Source organism: Scleropages formosus, chromosome 12 (assembly GCF_900964775.1).
Source record: "Scleropages formosus chromosome 12, fSclFor1.1, whole genome shotgun sequence".
NCBI lineage: Eukaryota > Metazoa > Chordata > Actinopteri > Osteoglossiformes > Osteoglossidae > Scleropages > Scleropages formosus.
Genome location: NC_041817.1, coordinates 1,142,594 through 1,156,539, shown reverse-complemented (window position 1 = coordinate 1,156,539; position 13,946 = coordinate 1,142,594). Strand labels below are relative to the sequence as shown.

Below are 13,946 nucleotides of genomic sequence, written 5' to 3'. Positions count from 1 at the left end.
TAGTTGGGTACACAAGAAATAATCTTTATTTCATCATGTTTGAATGTACCTTTGAACCAAAATGGCAAAAACAAAATATAAAATTTCCTGTGTACATGTGTAACAGATGATGAAATTCATCACCTGTGCAGATATGTTAACTATACAGGAACTCCTTCAACAAAACAAACTGTTTTCGTGTGAAAGCAGTGTTAAAATGTTTTAAAGATATTTAATATATGAACGTAAACTATAAGTTGTAGGCAACAACTAAGTACCTCACAATAGCTTACTGCACACGAGAGCTGGAAAAAAAATCTTGACAACCTTTACAGCATATGTCCTACAAGTACAATATTAATAAAATAAAATATTTACCATAATCTACCTTTTGCTTCTATAGCTATCTTTGTACATTATGTGCATGTTATAAGAATTTGTCAGTTTAAATACAATTACCCAAATTCCAAGACCAAAAAAGATCTGCAAAAAATACCTTCATTTAAAAAACAATTCCTAGGAAACCACAGTTCCAAAGCACAAACTCTTTGAGGTGCAGTAGAAAGAAATGCGTCAAAGCCACCCTGTGTTTTGAGGATTCACAGCAAGTCATTACTGAACCCTCTGATTGCTGTGGATACACTTGTGTTCATTCCTGTCCATGTTTGACAGGTCAAAACAAATATTTTTTTTATTGGACAAAACACCTTCCTAATGCTGAAGAGTTTTGAAAGAATTTGTGCATTATACTCAACATATATGCATTGCATATTCTCACTATTTTAAAGCACTTTAGTTCAAATGCAAGAACAAAATCACTTGAATAGAAAGGTAAACTTAACAGAACAAACTATGAACCCCCCCACACAGCTTCATTCAATTTTCTGTCTGTAAAAATGAACAGATGTAAACAATGAATATGTTCTTTGGCTGACCATAATCAAAATTGCATCAACTCCCACCCTCATCATCCAGCCTCTATGTCCTCCCAGTTGCTGGCATCACTTTACCTGAAGAAGTAGATTTAAGAAATCCTTATTCTCCTGTGTTTATTTCGAGGTTCATTATGAGAACATTTCCATCAGAGTCTGTAGCCTGAGAGCTGGCCTGTCTATAATAGGCATTCCCCAGGGTTGGAAGTCTTCGGAACCGTGTCACATTCCTCCTGTACACGTACCACAGTGATGCTGCAAGCAAGCTGAAAATCAAAATGGCAACAGCAAGAGCGGCTGGGATGATGCCATGATGCAACCCTGGACAAGACAAAGTGATATAAATGAGTTTTACAGGTGCCATAAGCTGGACAATGTAATGCAAAAGAAATTAAAGGCACAGCTCTTCACATTACTTTGACACACAACCAGTGTTTCTTAATTTGTTAAACACAAAAGCGTTAATGTTTATCTGTAACATTACAAGTACACAACGCTACATAACTGAATGCTCCCAGTAAAAGACACCTCCAAGCATTAACAGACGGTTAATTTATTCTACATGTAATAGCACTAAAAAGGCTTTGTGAGACTCACTCAAACCCAGTGTGAGGGGGAAATAAGGTAGAACTGGATGATGCAGCACTAAACTTAAGACTAGCTTCCAAACTTGTGAAATGTAGATGTCATTATTATTTTAGTGCTTTCGTAATCCAACAAAACTTTTAAATTATATTTTAAAGTTGAGACCTGAACACATGAACTCTTACCACTCACTGGTTGAACCTCTACTTCACTGACTGTATCTGTAAGAAGAAACAACACGATAAATCTGCACATATATGTAGCTATTCCACCTCAGCACAAAACATTTTCAGTGACTCAAAGTATCAAGTCTTCAGTAAAATTCAGCTGTATATGGGCTGTACCTGTAATCGTTTTGCAGACAAAACCCAGGCTGTCACTGCAGCGAGCCAGGTGCCAGATGCTGTCTGATATCCTCATGGAGACGCATGTGTCTGCTGTAAGCAGGTCCGTGTTCGGAGCCTTAAAGTGCCAGTTGGAGTATTCGATGGCAGAGCCGTCCATCCAGGTCAGAGTGTTCACTGAGGAAGGCAAGGGTGGGGAAAAAAAAGCTTAAAAACACACAATAGGACATAGCCTCTGAGCAAAACAGCACGGCTTTCTCGATAACCATGTGTCCCATTAATGCTGAAATAACTTTACAAAATTACTTAAATGAAGCTCAGTTTAATAAAATGTAAACAATGCAATTAACTAGTTGTAAACATATGTATTAAATATAATAAACAGTTGTATTCCATTAGGATGCTGTCTATTCAAATGCTTGATTTGTTTAGGTCTACTCAAGTTTCTTGAGTTTGGTTAAGTCTGTGGGTTAAATGTTTATGTCACTCAACAAACAATACTAGAATTATACAGATACTTTCTGTTACCTACAAGTGCTTACCAATCATTGCAGAAACACTTTCAAAGTTCTATTTTATTGGAGTAAATCTGATTTTACAGTTGTGTCAAAAGTAAAAAGACATTGCATTGAACTGCATTTAAAACACTAAGAGTACTATTTCAAACTATCTGTCCTTGCAAAGAACACCTGCAAAGTAAAAATCACTCCAATCACTCCAATAAAAATCATGTACCATTATCTACAGAATACAAACAATTTTTCCAATAATCCATAAATAATACCTACAATTTACACTTTATTTTCTAATATTTGAAAACATTCTATTTTGGCACCTTCTTGCATCACACCAATTTAGGTTAAGTACACATGCATAGCCAAAACCCTACCAGGACATAAACTGGCAACATTTATGTTCCAGTTTCATGTGTTTAACCTCTGTGCTACCCATTTGTAGTATACAGACCAGTCTATATTCCAGTATATTCATGAAATTACATAATATAAATTCCACCTGCCACTTTTCCTAATGATGTTGAATATCATGATTCATATACGAAGAACAACAAACAGAATGAGACGTGCTTGCAGAAAGGCTTACAATTTGTGTCATATGAAATGGCCAGCCAGATTGTTTGGTGTGGTAATGCATGCAACTTTAGTTTCTCCAGGACAAACTGGTTCTCATCCTCATTCTTAACCATCAGTAAGTCAGAGGACTTTGCTAGAATGCAAATGAAAAGAAATATCAGATCATTAGAATGTTGGGCACAGAAAAATACTTAAGACAAAATAACTGATACTGACAAATTATGACTATTATAAACCTATGAGGTTAATTGTAAGAAGACTTATAGATGGGAACTGATATCACACATTCAAACACCAACTATCCTAAGGAAAGGTCATGGGAGTCTAGAATCTATCCTGGAGGCATAGAGCAAGCTACTCACCAATCAATCTCAGAGCAATCACACACTATGCACATTATTGGCAATTTTAGACACCAATCCACCTGAAATACATGTCTCTCTACTATGGTAGGAAACCAGAGCACCTGGAGGCTGGTAAACACATGAAGAACATTCAACTGTAAACTCCATACAGAGTGTGAATCGAATGTACATCCAATTGTCCCAGGTGCTATGAGACACCCATGCTACGTGACATGCTACCATGCCACCGCCCAAGAACACACACACACACACACACACACACACACACACACACACACACACACACACACACACACACACACACAGTCCCAAGCAGGGTCATGGCAAACCGGAGCCTAACCCGGCAACACAGGGCACAAGGCTGGAGGGAGAGAGGACACACCCAGGACAGGATTCCAGTCTGTCGCAAGGCACCCCAAGTAGGACTCGAACCCCAGATCCGCCAGAGAGGAGAACCCGGCCAAGCCCGCTGTACCACTTCGCCCCCAACAATAATGCAATGCAATGCAATGCAATGCAATGTCTACAACCTCCCATCCCAAGCAGGGGTCACAGCAAGCCGGAGCCTAGGGTGCAAGGCTGAAGAGGGAGGAGACACATCCTGGACAGGGTGCAAGTCCGCCGCAAGGTACCCCAAGCGGTGCACGAACCCCAATCCCGTCACACAGTGGGCACAAGCCAAAGCTGCTGCACCACCGCACCACCGCACCCCCCTTGCCCGAGAACAGACAGAAATGAACAGAACCTTCAAAGAGTTCAAATAATAAGTTCCTTAGAATCCCTGTCAAGGAAGGTCTAGAAACATTACATCCTTCCTTTAGAGGCAGCTCTCTCAACACAAGAGTCGAGCAGCTCAAGGAATGTAGTGGTGCAAGTTTCTGAAGAAGGAGGGCCACAGCCTGTAGGTCACAGCAGGCTCAGCCAAACACACTGGTATGGAGCTGGCGGGACACCCTGCTCCACCTTTATGTCTGCAATGCTCTCTCGCCTCCCCAAGGCTCAGCCTCCGAATCACAGGCTCAAAGCTGTAGCAGCTGCTCTGAAACTTCTCCCAGGCATCAGGGCAAGTCACCTCATATGAGACAGAATGGCTTCCTGGAGTGAGAGAAAGCATAAGAAAAAATAATCATAGCATTTTCTTTGGAACAAGCGTAATCATAGATCTACTTCCCTGCAAATTAGGTTTCACAACTTAAAGACTGATAGAGCTCTAAACACCTGCTTAGAATCAGAAAATTTTTAGTTAGTGAGGATATTGGAGATTGCATTTGAAAACAATACCCTGTAAAAACAGCTGCTCCTAAGCAATGCACCTTCTAGCTATGTCTGACTTAAAAGGAAAACTTAAATTATCAGTAATAATGTCTTTGCGAAACATTAAAAGAAACTGTATATTAAACTTTGTATAATATACAAGCACATCGGCGCAGTTTCTGAAAAGAGTACAAATAATATGCAAGGGTTAGGGGAAAATTAAGCTAAATGTATTATTTATGCATTCCTCTCAATATTTCAGAAATTTCAGTGGCTAAGAGGACACAATTAATGCTAATCCTTTAATCATAACATAGTGATACACCAAGAGCCAGCTTTCAGGATACAGATTAATTCTACTCAGACTAAAAAGGATTTTCCACCAAGAAGCCCTATTGAAAGTTTAACTTAATCCAAAACTAGACTTAATCTTCGTCTGGTAAATTAGCACTAAATATTATATATGTATAACTAATAACCTATGGAGGGTTGAAACATCTGGACGAGGCTCACTTGGGGGAAAAACCTGGCACACAGCTCCCTGTAGGATAATCTCGCAATCTGACTTCTGCCAGCTTCCTCTGACATTCATGTATGTGCAACTCCCTACTGCTTCGTCACCGTTATCCTCTGAATTCCAGTGCACAAATTGGAGAGTGCTGCCATCCATCCAGGTGTAGCTGATGCCATTCTGAAAGAGGCAGCAGACATTGGGAGACACAGTTAAGGGGTAACCAGGATCAGAGAGTACATGCTGAGTAAATTGCATACTCAAAAAGGTGATGGTTTGGCTGGCTATGCTGGAGTGAGTATGATGTGAGGGTATGCTTCTCTGCCTTAGTCAGTCACAAACATACTGAGTGAAATGAATCAAATCTCCGAGGTTACACACTATATTAGAGCCTAGATATTCTATCAGATTCACAGACTGTCCATGCATATCATGAATTTAACGATCATGCTTAAAACTGGCAGTGAAGTAAGCAAAATATATGGTATACATGCCAGCATAAGAAGTAACAAAGAGCATAATTGCCAAAACAACGCCTTTTCATTTCTCAGAGTTTAAAATGGTTCATTCTACTGGAAGCATAATATGTCAAGTACCAGTTAGTAATGAGCAAAAGACACTTTTTGTATGCAAGTTCAATATAAATTTTAAAATACTGTATAATGTTTATATCAGTGTATCATGTTATGCTTCAAAAAGACCATTACAAGGCAAAGCAAGGCAAGAACAGAACAATGGGACTGGATGAGAGGAAAAAAGAACTTGAGAAAAACTGTACAGGCCAACTATTAAATACATACTTAAAAAGATAAAAAGTTTGCACTTTTTCACATGTGGGATCTTTATAAACATTAACTTTTGTATGTGTTGATACTAAATTTACTATGCAACCAAGAGTGACAGAAACTGCTAAATTAAAATTCTAAGCATTTTGTAAATACAAAATGCATACTTAATTTAAAATAAAAAAAAATAAAAAAAAAACTTTTTTTTGCCAGTGCAAGCTCTTCTATAGTTTAATGGTTCTTGTTTACACTCACAGGACAGGATGTTCTTAAATAGAGGAACTAAATGGAGAAGAATGAATTTGTTATAATGCAGTAGTTAGATTTCCACAATGTTAAAGCTAACAGGAAGTGAACTAGTAATTTCTCTACATTTTCACTCTTGTCCATCCTGGAAGTTTGTGCCATCTTGTCATGCACTGATATATAGGCAGTGCACACAATAATGGAAACACGACAAAGGAGTTTAACTAAACAAGGATAGATGGATACTTCACAGGACAACTGTCACAAAAGTAAACCCTCAAAAATTACCACAGAACCTGCCATATCTCACTACACACAGTTCAGGATTTGTATGACAACACTGCAAGAAGAACTGAAGCTATTCTGAAGGCAAAGCATGGGCCTACTCCTTAATTGGTCCTTGACATTCACATATTCTTAAGTGTTTGTCATTTTGTCCACCCCTGTAACCTTACTTCCTAGATTTAAAGACTAAAATGACATACATAAATACTAGATAACTCTAAACAACTTTGCTCAAAAACTTAACTTTGCTGAAATTTATTACAAATATCTCAGCCATGGGAAATGGTAAGGTATGTTTTAAATATGTTTAAAACTTTGACTTGAGGAACAGCTCTTTTACTTGTTACTTGTGCAAGGATTTACCTTTTAGAAATTAAGATAAAGATGGTCTACATCGTAAATAGGTGTGCAGAAAGACTATAAAGACCCCAGAAGTGAAAAAGGATGAACCTCCCCTTTTAAAAGAAGAGGAATTTTCATGCAATGTGTGGGTTCTAATATTATGGAGTTTTAGTGGCTATTCAATAAGCATTTTGCAGTCTCATACAGGAGCTACAAGTAGTGTGTATATTTAAAGCAAATAAGGACCCAAAGAGAGTTGGAAAATTCATGCCCAAGTGCAGCCACAACATGATAAAATTCATACAAAATGTACTCCAATAACATAACAGGGAATACATACGTCTTGACTAAACAGTCCAATCCAGTGGGCGAATGCCAGTTTATTCACAAGGACAGTAAGGAAAGCCTGCTGGAAGGGGTCTGTAATGCTCACTAGCTCAGCCTCATTCTCTAAGCATCTATTCAGCGCGTCGTACCAGCTCATGTTTCCATGGATAACCTTGTAGCTGCGGTTCTTGTACTCAATAATGTCAGGAAGAGGGTGGAAATAGGATTGAGATGGGGGTTTAGATGGGTCTGTTCCAAGAAAGAGAGCAAGTGGGGGAGGGAAAACACATTGTTTACAGGAAGAAATGACAGAAGGCATATGGACTTGAACTAAACAGTTGTCATTTTTTACAAGAGGTTTTTTTAACAGCAATATGAGCCTTGAACTGCATTGTGTGACATACCTTGTGGTTTCTGACAAACAAACCCATACTCTGCCGCCGAGCACCTGTCATTGTACCACTTTCCATTAAAGATAAAGTTGTGGTCGGTGGATAGTAAGGTGCAAAATCGACTGTCACTGTCAAGTGGCCCATAGTAATCCTGTTAGGTGCAGAAGTCATTATTTAATACTGTCAAACATGCATCATAGGTCAAAATGGAAAACTGATCTTTGTGGGAGCTACATGCAGAAATAAGGCTTTTAAGTGAATCCTACAGTGTTCAGATAAACAATGCAACAGACTGACACATAAAACCTGAGGGACATAGAATTGGTCTTCATAATTATTTTCTGGTGTTATACCATGTCTGCAGCTTGACATTATTATAATAATACCCCATCCCATACAATCCATAAGATGACATCCTTTTATGTATTTATGTAATAAATGTACCTACAGACACAGTACTCTCAGGCTGAATGGGTGACCAGTTGGTATAAGTGAGGGATTTGCCATTGACCCAGTGGTGCTCATTCTGCAGCCCAATCCAGACATCCGTTGTGGCCCCAGAGAGCAACATTGTGATATAGGCTTCACAAATAGCAAACAAAAACAAACACCATTTTATATATTTAAAAAAAAACTATAAAAATAAACTAGAAAAACTATAAAAATAATAATACCCAGCTACTCCTGTAATGTACATAAATGTTTGTGTATCTCAAAAAAAACATTAGTAGGAAGGTATCAGGAATCGTCAGTATTCTGAGTTTTATGCAGCTACTTGTGAGATGAACACTGGTGCATATGGTGGAAAGAAAACTAACTGTACTTAAGAATCACACATCTGCAACTATGTCTCTTTCTCTTAATGTAATGCACAAATTGTATTTTCTATGAGATGTACATTGCTTTGGAGAAAAGCGTCTGCTAAATGAATAAATGTAAATAAACTTGAAATGTAGCAAATAAAACATATGGACTGTTTCTCACAAAAAATATGTAATTTTACATAATTTCAGTAACAAATGTCATTGTAATTTTTGACTAACTAAAGACATTTTGTGCAATATTAAACAATGCAATATGAGTACTTCTCAGTATTCACATAAGTAAAAATACTTTAGAATACTGTTTTTATTCTAAAAATATTATTTAAAAATAGCTGCATTTATTTTAAAAAGTCAAATTAATTAGTATTGTTAACAATATGTAATGTATGCTTTTAGAAATTTACAAACTTGTTTCTTAAAGATGGCAGTAGACAACTCTGAAATGTGTCTGTCTACTACATGCATTTAATATTTTATGTACATTACATAACCTCATAGAGCAGGTCCAATCCTAAATCGCTGACAAAGATTATATACATGTATATCTAATGGGTTTACTTTACAAAGCAAGACTGCTTGGGTTGTTGCGGTAACTTTTGTCAGCATGCTGCCATCAGTTTCAGACAGAGTAATCTATAAAATTATTAAAATATCTGACTGGCAGGTTTTTTTGCCGTTATGGCATATCAGCTGAAAACTACCACCCAGCTGCAGTCATTTTCACAAAGTCAAAGTCACATTAAGTCAGAGGAAAACCTATGCAAAAGAATAAACCTGAACCACTTGAATTTCTAAGGTGTGATCATGTTGCACTTAACAAGCAGGTTTTGTCATGTTCTTATATGAGACACAATGAAACACCACAGCACTACCTTGCTCAATCTCACTCTCGATGGCTACCAGTGATCCTTGGAAAGATGAGCAGATCCCCTGAGCATCTCTCCAACTCTTTCTCTCTTCTTGGCAGTTTGGTAAATGTAGCAAAATACACTGCCAAAATGTTAAGATGGTTTTAATAAAAATATTAGGAAAGAAACTAAAACATAAACCTATAAGATATACTTAAGACAAAAGTGTGCACAAAAAATGTAAATATGTTGACTCAGAATGCAGTTTTTAAACAATTACTCTAGAGGGCGATACACACAAATGCTGATGGTTCTACCAGTAACAAGAGTTCTGCTCTTCAGAAGAATTTATGCAAGTAAAATCAAGTGCAAGAACAACTGCACCTTGTGTCCAAAATACAGCCACTTCTCCGGACATTGTCCGATGTAATGGGGCTCCCTGGGGATCTCCACCACAGACACGATCCTGCGCTTGCACACGTAGCCATGCTGATTGCTACACTGGTTCTCTGACCACTGTCCTGTGATGGACAATGTTTTTTCCTAGGTTAGTACACACATTTGTATACAAAACAGTTTTGGATATTTGTGAGTAAATAGCCCCTGCATTGTGAACTTCATGTGAAAAATTTTGTAAGTGTGGGGCAATCGATGGCAAAGGGGACAGAGTTGCACCTTGTGTTGGAAAGACCATGGTTCAAAACCCACCTCCAACTGTAGTAACTTTGAGCAAGTTACTTACCCTGTAGTAAAAACTACCCAGCTGTATAAATAAGTATATCATTGTAAGTCACTTTGAAAAAAGAAAAAGAATCAGCTAAATGAATAGATGTAAATGTAAGCCCAAAGACTTACTCTGTTTTTGCTTGCTTTGTATATTTATACAAGCAACCTATCTATAAGGCAGTGTTTATATTCACCAGACAGCGCAGACATGGAGACACAGAGCCTGTTTTGGCCTGGAGAGTGGTGGGAATGCCCTTTTGGCCAGTTCTGGTACTGCACAGGGGACTCGTCACTCCAGCTGTGGAAACAAATGATTACATTTACAGTTATTCATTTAGCTGACACTTTATTGAAAAGTGATTTACAATGATAAGCTAAAACACATTAGCACCTTCACTCAGCCCAGATGCCTCAGGTCAGAAATATATCCTGAAGCTCAGTATACCAAGTCCATTAATTGCAATACAGCTGTAATAAATTTAGGAAATACTAAAAAAGAACTGTGTTTGGAAAGTCAAATCTTAGATGATTGAGATGTATAAATAAAATGTGGAAAGTATTATATATAATAGGGGGGCACAGTGGCGCAGAGGGCTTGGCCGGGTCCCGCTCTCTGGTGGGTCTGGGGCTCGACTCCTGCTTGGGGTTTCTTGCGACAAACTTGTGTCCCATCCTGGGTGTGTCCCCTCCCCCTCCGGCCTTGTACCCTTTGTTTCCGGGTTAGGCTCCGGTTCGCCGTGACCCCGCTTGGGACAAGCACTTTCAGACAACGTGTGTGTGTGTGAAAAAGAACTGTGTCTGGAAAGTCAAATTTTAGATGACTGAGACGTATAAATAAAGTGTGGAAAGTATTATATATAAAACAGGGGGACAAGGTGGCGCAGCGGGCTTGACCAGGTCCCGCTCTCTGGTGGGTCTGGGGTTCAATTCCAGCTTGGGGTGTCTTGCGACAGACTGGTGTTCTGTCCTGGGTGTGTCCCCACCTCCTCCAGCCTTGTGCCCTGTGTTTGCAGGTTAGGCTCCGGTTCGCCGCGGTTTCAGACAGTGTGTGGGTTTGTATTATATATAATAATTAAGACTAAAAATGTTAACAGTACTTTCAAACACATGAAAGATTAAATACAGGTGAAAACACCACAATGTACCTGAACTCTCTCGTTGTCGTGTCTGCAGTCAGTCCAATCCACCACTGGGGAGAACCATGATATAGCTATGAAAACAAAAATAAAAATGTTCTATTAATAAAAGAATGGGGGGCCGGGACCCGCTCTCTGGCGGGCCTGGGGTTCGAGTCCCGCTTGGGGTGCCTTCCAGCGGACTGGCGTCCTGTCCGGGGTGTCCCCCCTCCCCCTCCAGCCTTGCACCCTGTGTTGCCGGATTAGGCTCCGGTTCGCAGTGACCCCGCTTGAGACAAGCGGTTGTAGACAGTGTGTGTATTAATAGAAGAACCCACTCCATTCATTAAATCCATTTTCAGGATTATGGAAGACCCATCAGTATGGTTAAACTAACACCTAAAACCAGAACAAGTTTTAATCAATTTCAATGCACCCTGAGGATTAGCTGTTTAACAAAACAGTCTGTCTATTCTAAAAGAAAGAATCCCTCAAAGTTATTAGCATGCTCACATTACTGACTTGACTGACCTTCATCCGCTCCTTGATGAAGCTGAGTTCCCCAGAGGAGTGGATGGAGACCAGGTCAGCTCCCATCAGCATGCAGGCAAAAGACACTACATCCCATGGGAAGGGATTATGGTCAAAGTAGTACTCTGCCCCTTTGTAGAACACCCAGGGTTCTCTCGCTAAAGGAGAAGGGAAGCTCAGTTCAATGGCTTTTCCTCATTAAATTTAAAAAAAAGAAAAACTGTGCCACCTACGTTCAGTGTACCAGTAAGGCTTCTTCAGCTCTATACCTACAAAAATTAACAACAGTAGTAAATGAGAAACAAATCATCTTGTAGTGAAAATATTAGATATCCCCCTTTATTAAACATGCTGAAGCCAGAGGTTGACTCACTAAATGAAAGTTAATATATTTACTTTTTCTGCTTTTAATACCACCTCACTGTGTCACGTATGTAAAAGTATGTAAGTATGCTCTCTTCAGAATACACTTGCATGTCAAGTTTAATGTTTGGCATAAACTTTATTATGGCATAGCAATGTATATGGCACATTTATATGGCACACATATTTCTGTATTTTCCTACTTTTGAGACATTGCACTCCCTACAAACTATGCCGAAATCTCACTTGAAAGTAAAGTCCCGGTCTTTACCTCTTGGTATTTTACAGATCCACTCATGTTTGACATCACATGACTGAGGGACCAGTGAATTTGTTACATCAGTGTATGATGCACAGTTGTATTTATCGTTTTCGGTATTTTCATCTTCTATGAATGAAGAAGCCACCTAAGGGGATAAAAAAAAGGAAGTCCTTACCAGTTACACAATATATTTAACAGCTTTTTTAAAAAATAACAATTTTGTTCATTTTTATACAAAGCAGATACATCAAAAGTGAACAAAGTTTGTACAATGTACTGTAAAGGTACAATAATACAATGTTTCTCTTAATTTAGATCATACAATGTTTATTTATATTAAATTAGATCATGTAAAGACTTTAATACCTTTGTGCAATACCTTTTTAACTTTTATTTGTAAGTGGGCTTTGAAATGAGCACAACAGTAACTGTCAAGCTCATAAGAAAAAGGTCCCTGAGGCCAAATTATAAGCTATTAGTTAAATAATATGGAACAGATAGAACAAAGTGGTGTTTCTGTACTCACAGGAGTCCCATCAGACCATTCCCAGCTACCTGCGGACTCAGGGTTCCTCTTGGTGAAACCTACCCAGAACCAACGTCCTTCTGTCCTGCAGAAATTACAGAAAAGTAAGCAACAATGTACAGAGCCATTGTTCATTGCACTGCTGTGATAGTATGTGTATGACAAACCTCTGTGAAATGTACATTGAAGAATCTTAAAATAAAAATGACATGATGATTCTGATAAATAAAAAGAGACAAGATGCTGGGTGCTCAACTTACAAATACAATAGGGCCTGGAGGTTTGTTCTCAAAATACTACCATTAAGACACAATTAATAAAACCCTAAGACTACATATTTCCCTAAATTTATTCACCAGCTGGGTTCTATAAAAACCCCAGATAGACCTGTCCAGTGCAAGGTTACCATGTTCTACAATCTGTGCTGGAAATATTGGGCGTGAGTTTGAGAAAATCATACACAAGACTCCTAGCATTAGAGGACTTTTTCTTATTATTTACATTTATTTACTTAGCAGTTGCTTTTCTCCAAAGCAACTTCCAATGAACTCTATGTGGTATTATCAGCCCACACACCTTATTCACCAAGGTGACTTAGACTGCTAGATACACTACTTACGATGGGTCACTCATCCATACATCAGTGAAACACTCTCTCTGTCACTCACACACGATGGGGGAACCTGAACAGCATGTCTTTGGACTGTGGGAGGAAACCAGAGCACTCAGAGAAAACCCACATGGACACTGGAAGAACATACAAACTCCACACAGACTGAGCAGGGATTGAACTCATGTCCTCTTGCACCACCCAGACGCTGTGAGACAGCAATGCTACTTGCTGTGCCACCGTGCCACCCACATTGAAAGAACATTAAAATACTGTTTAAATTGCTGAAAGAAAAAACTCTACAATCTCCACAACCTCCTTTTCAATGCTGACAGGTTGATCACAGGCAGCAGGTGCACCTTCTGTCAGTATGTGGCCATCTTCCATTTACTCTGTTATCTATACAATCAAAAAACTGTAATAATAGAGATCAGCACAATTAATCCAGTCCCGAATTTTTTTGTTTGTTTTACTGCTAACTAATGTCTACAGCTGAAAATGCACATGATGGTCATAACAAGCACATTTTTTAAAATCATAAGTGAAGAAAAAAAAATTCTGCTAATGTAATGCATACATTGTATGTCCTATGTACATCACTTTGGAGAAAAGCATCTGCTAAATGAATAAATGTAAAATATAATTAAAAATAAATACATTTAAATAATGTTCAAAAATGTTTTCATCTTCGAAAATGTAGAAC

General features: G+C 38.5%; 1 protein-coding gene across 4 annotated transcripts in view; it reads right to left on the bottom strand.

Moving 5' to 3' along the window:
* pla2r1 (phospholipase A2 receptor 1) overlaps positions 1-13,946 on the bottom strand; it is a 32,751-nt gene continuing 18,805 nt past the window's right edge. For 2 of the 4 annotated variants that reach the window (XM_018741607.1, XM_018741608.1), the window contains 17 exons: positions 12,634-12,718; positions 12,117-12,252; positions 11,716-11,751; positions 11,483-11,640; positions 10,982-11,046; positions 10,031-10,134; positions 9,495-9,631; positions 9,135-9,252; positions 7,887-8,020; positions 7,451-7,589; positions 7,060-7,295; positions 5,064-5,241; positions 4,260-4,391; positions 2,942-3,064; positions 1,841-2,017; positions 1,682-1,717; positions 1-1,232 (listed from right to left, as the gene is read on the bottom strand). In XM_018741607.1, the coding sequence (XP_018597123.1) occupies positions 1,015-1,232; positions 1,682-1,717; positions 1,841-2,017; positions 2,942-3,064; positions 4,260-4,391; positions 5,064-5,241; positions 7,060-7,295; positions 7,451-7,589; positions 7,887-8,020; positions 9,135-9,252; positions 9,495-9,631; positions 10,031-10,134; positions 10,982-11,046; positions 11,483-11,640; positions 11,716-11,751; positions 12,117-12,252; positions 12,634-12,718 (2,212 nt within the window). In that variant the 3' untranslated portion in view covers positions 1-1,014. Of the gene's footprint in view, positions 1,233-1,681; positions 1,718-1,840; positions 2,018-2,941; positions 3,065-4,259; positions 4,392-5,029; positions 5,242-7,059; positions 7,296-7,450; positions 7,590-7,886; positions 8,021-9,134; positions 9,253-9,494; positions 9,632-10,030; positions 10,135-10,981; positions 11,047-11,482; positions 11,641-11,715; positions 11,752-12,116; positions 12,253-12,633; positions 12,719-13,946 lie in introns of those variants that run through there. The other 2 variants (XM_018741611.1, XM_018741610.1) reach the window with 2 other exon arrangements.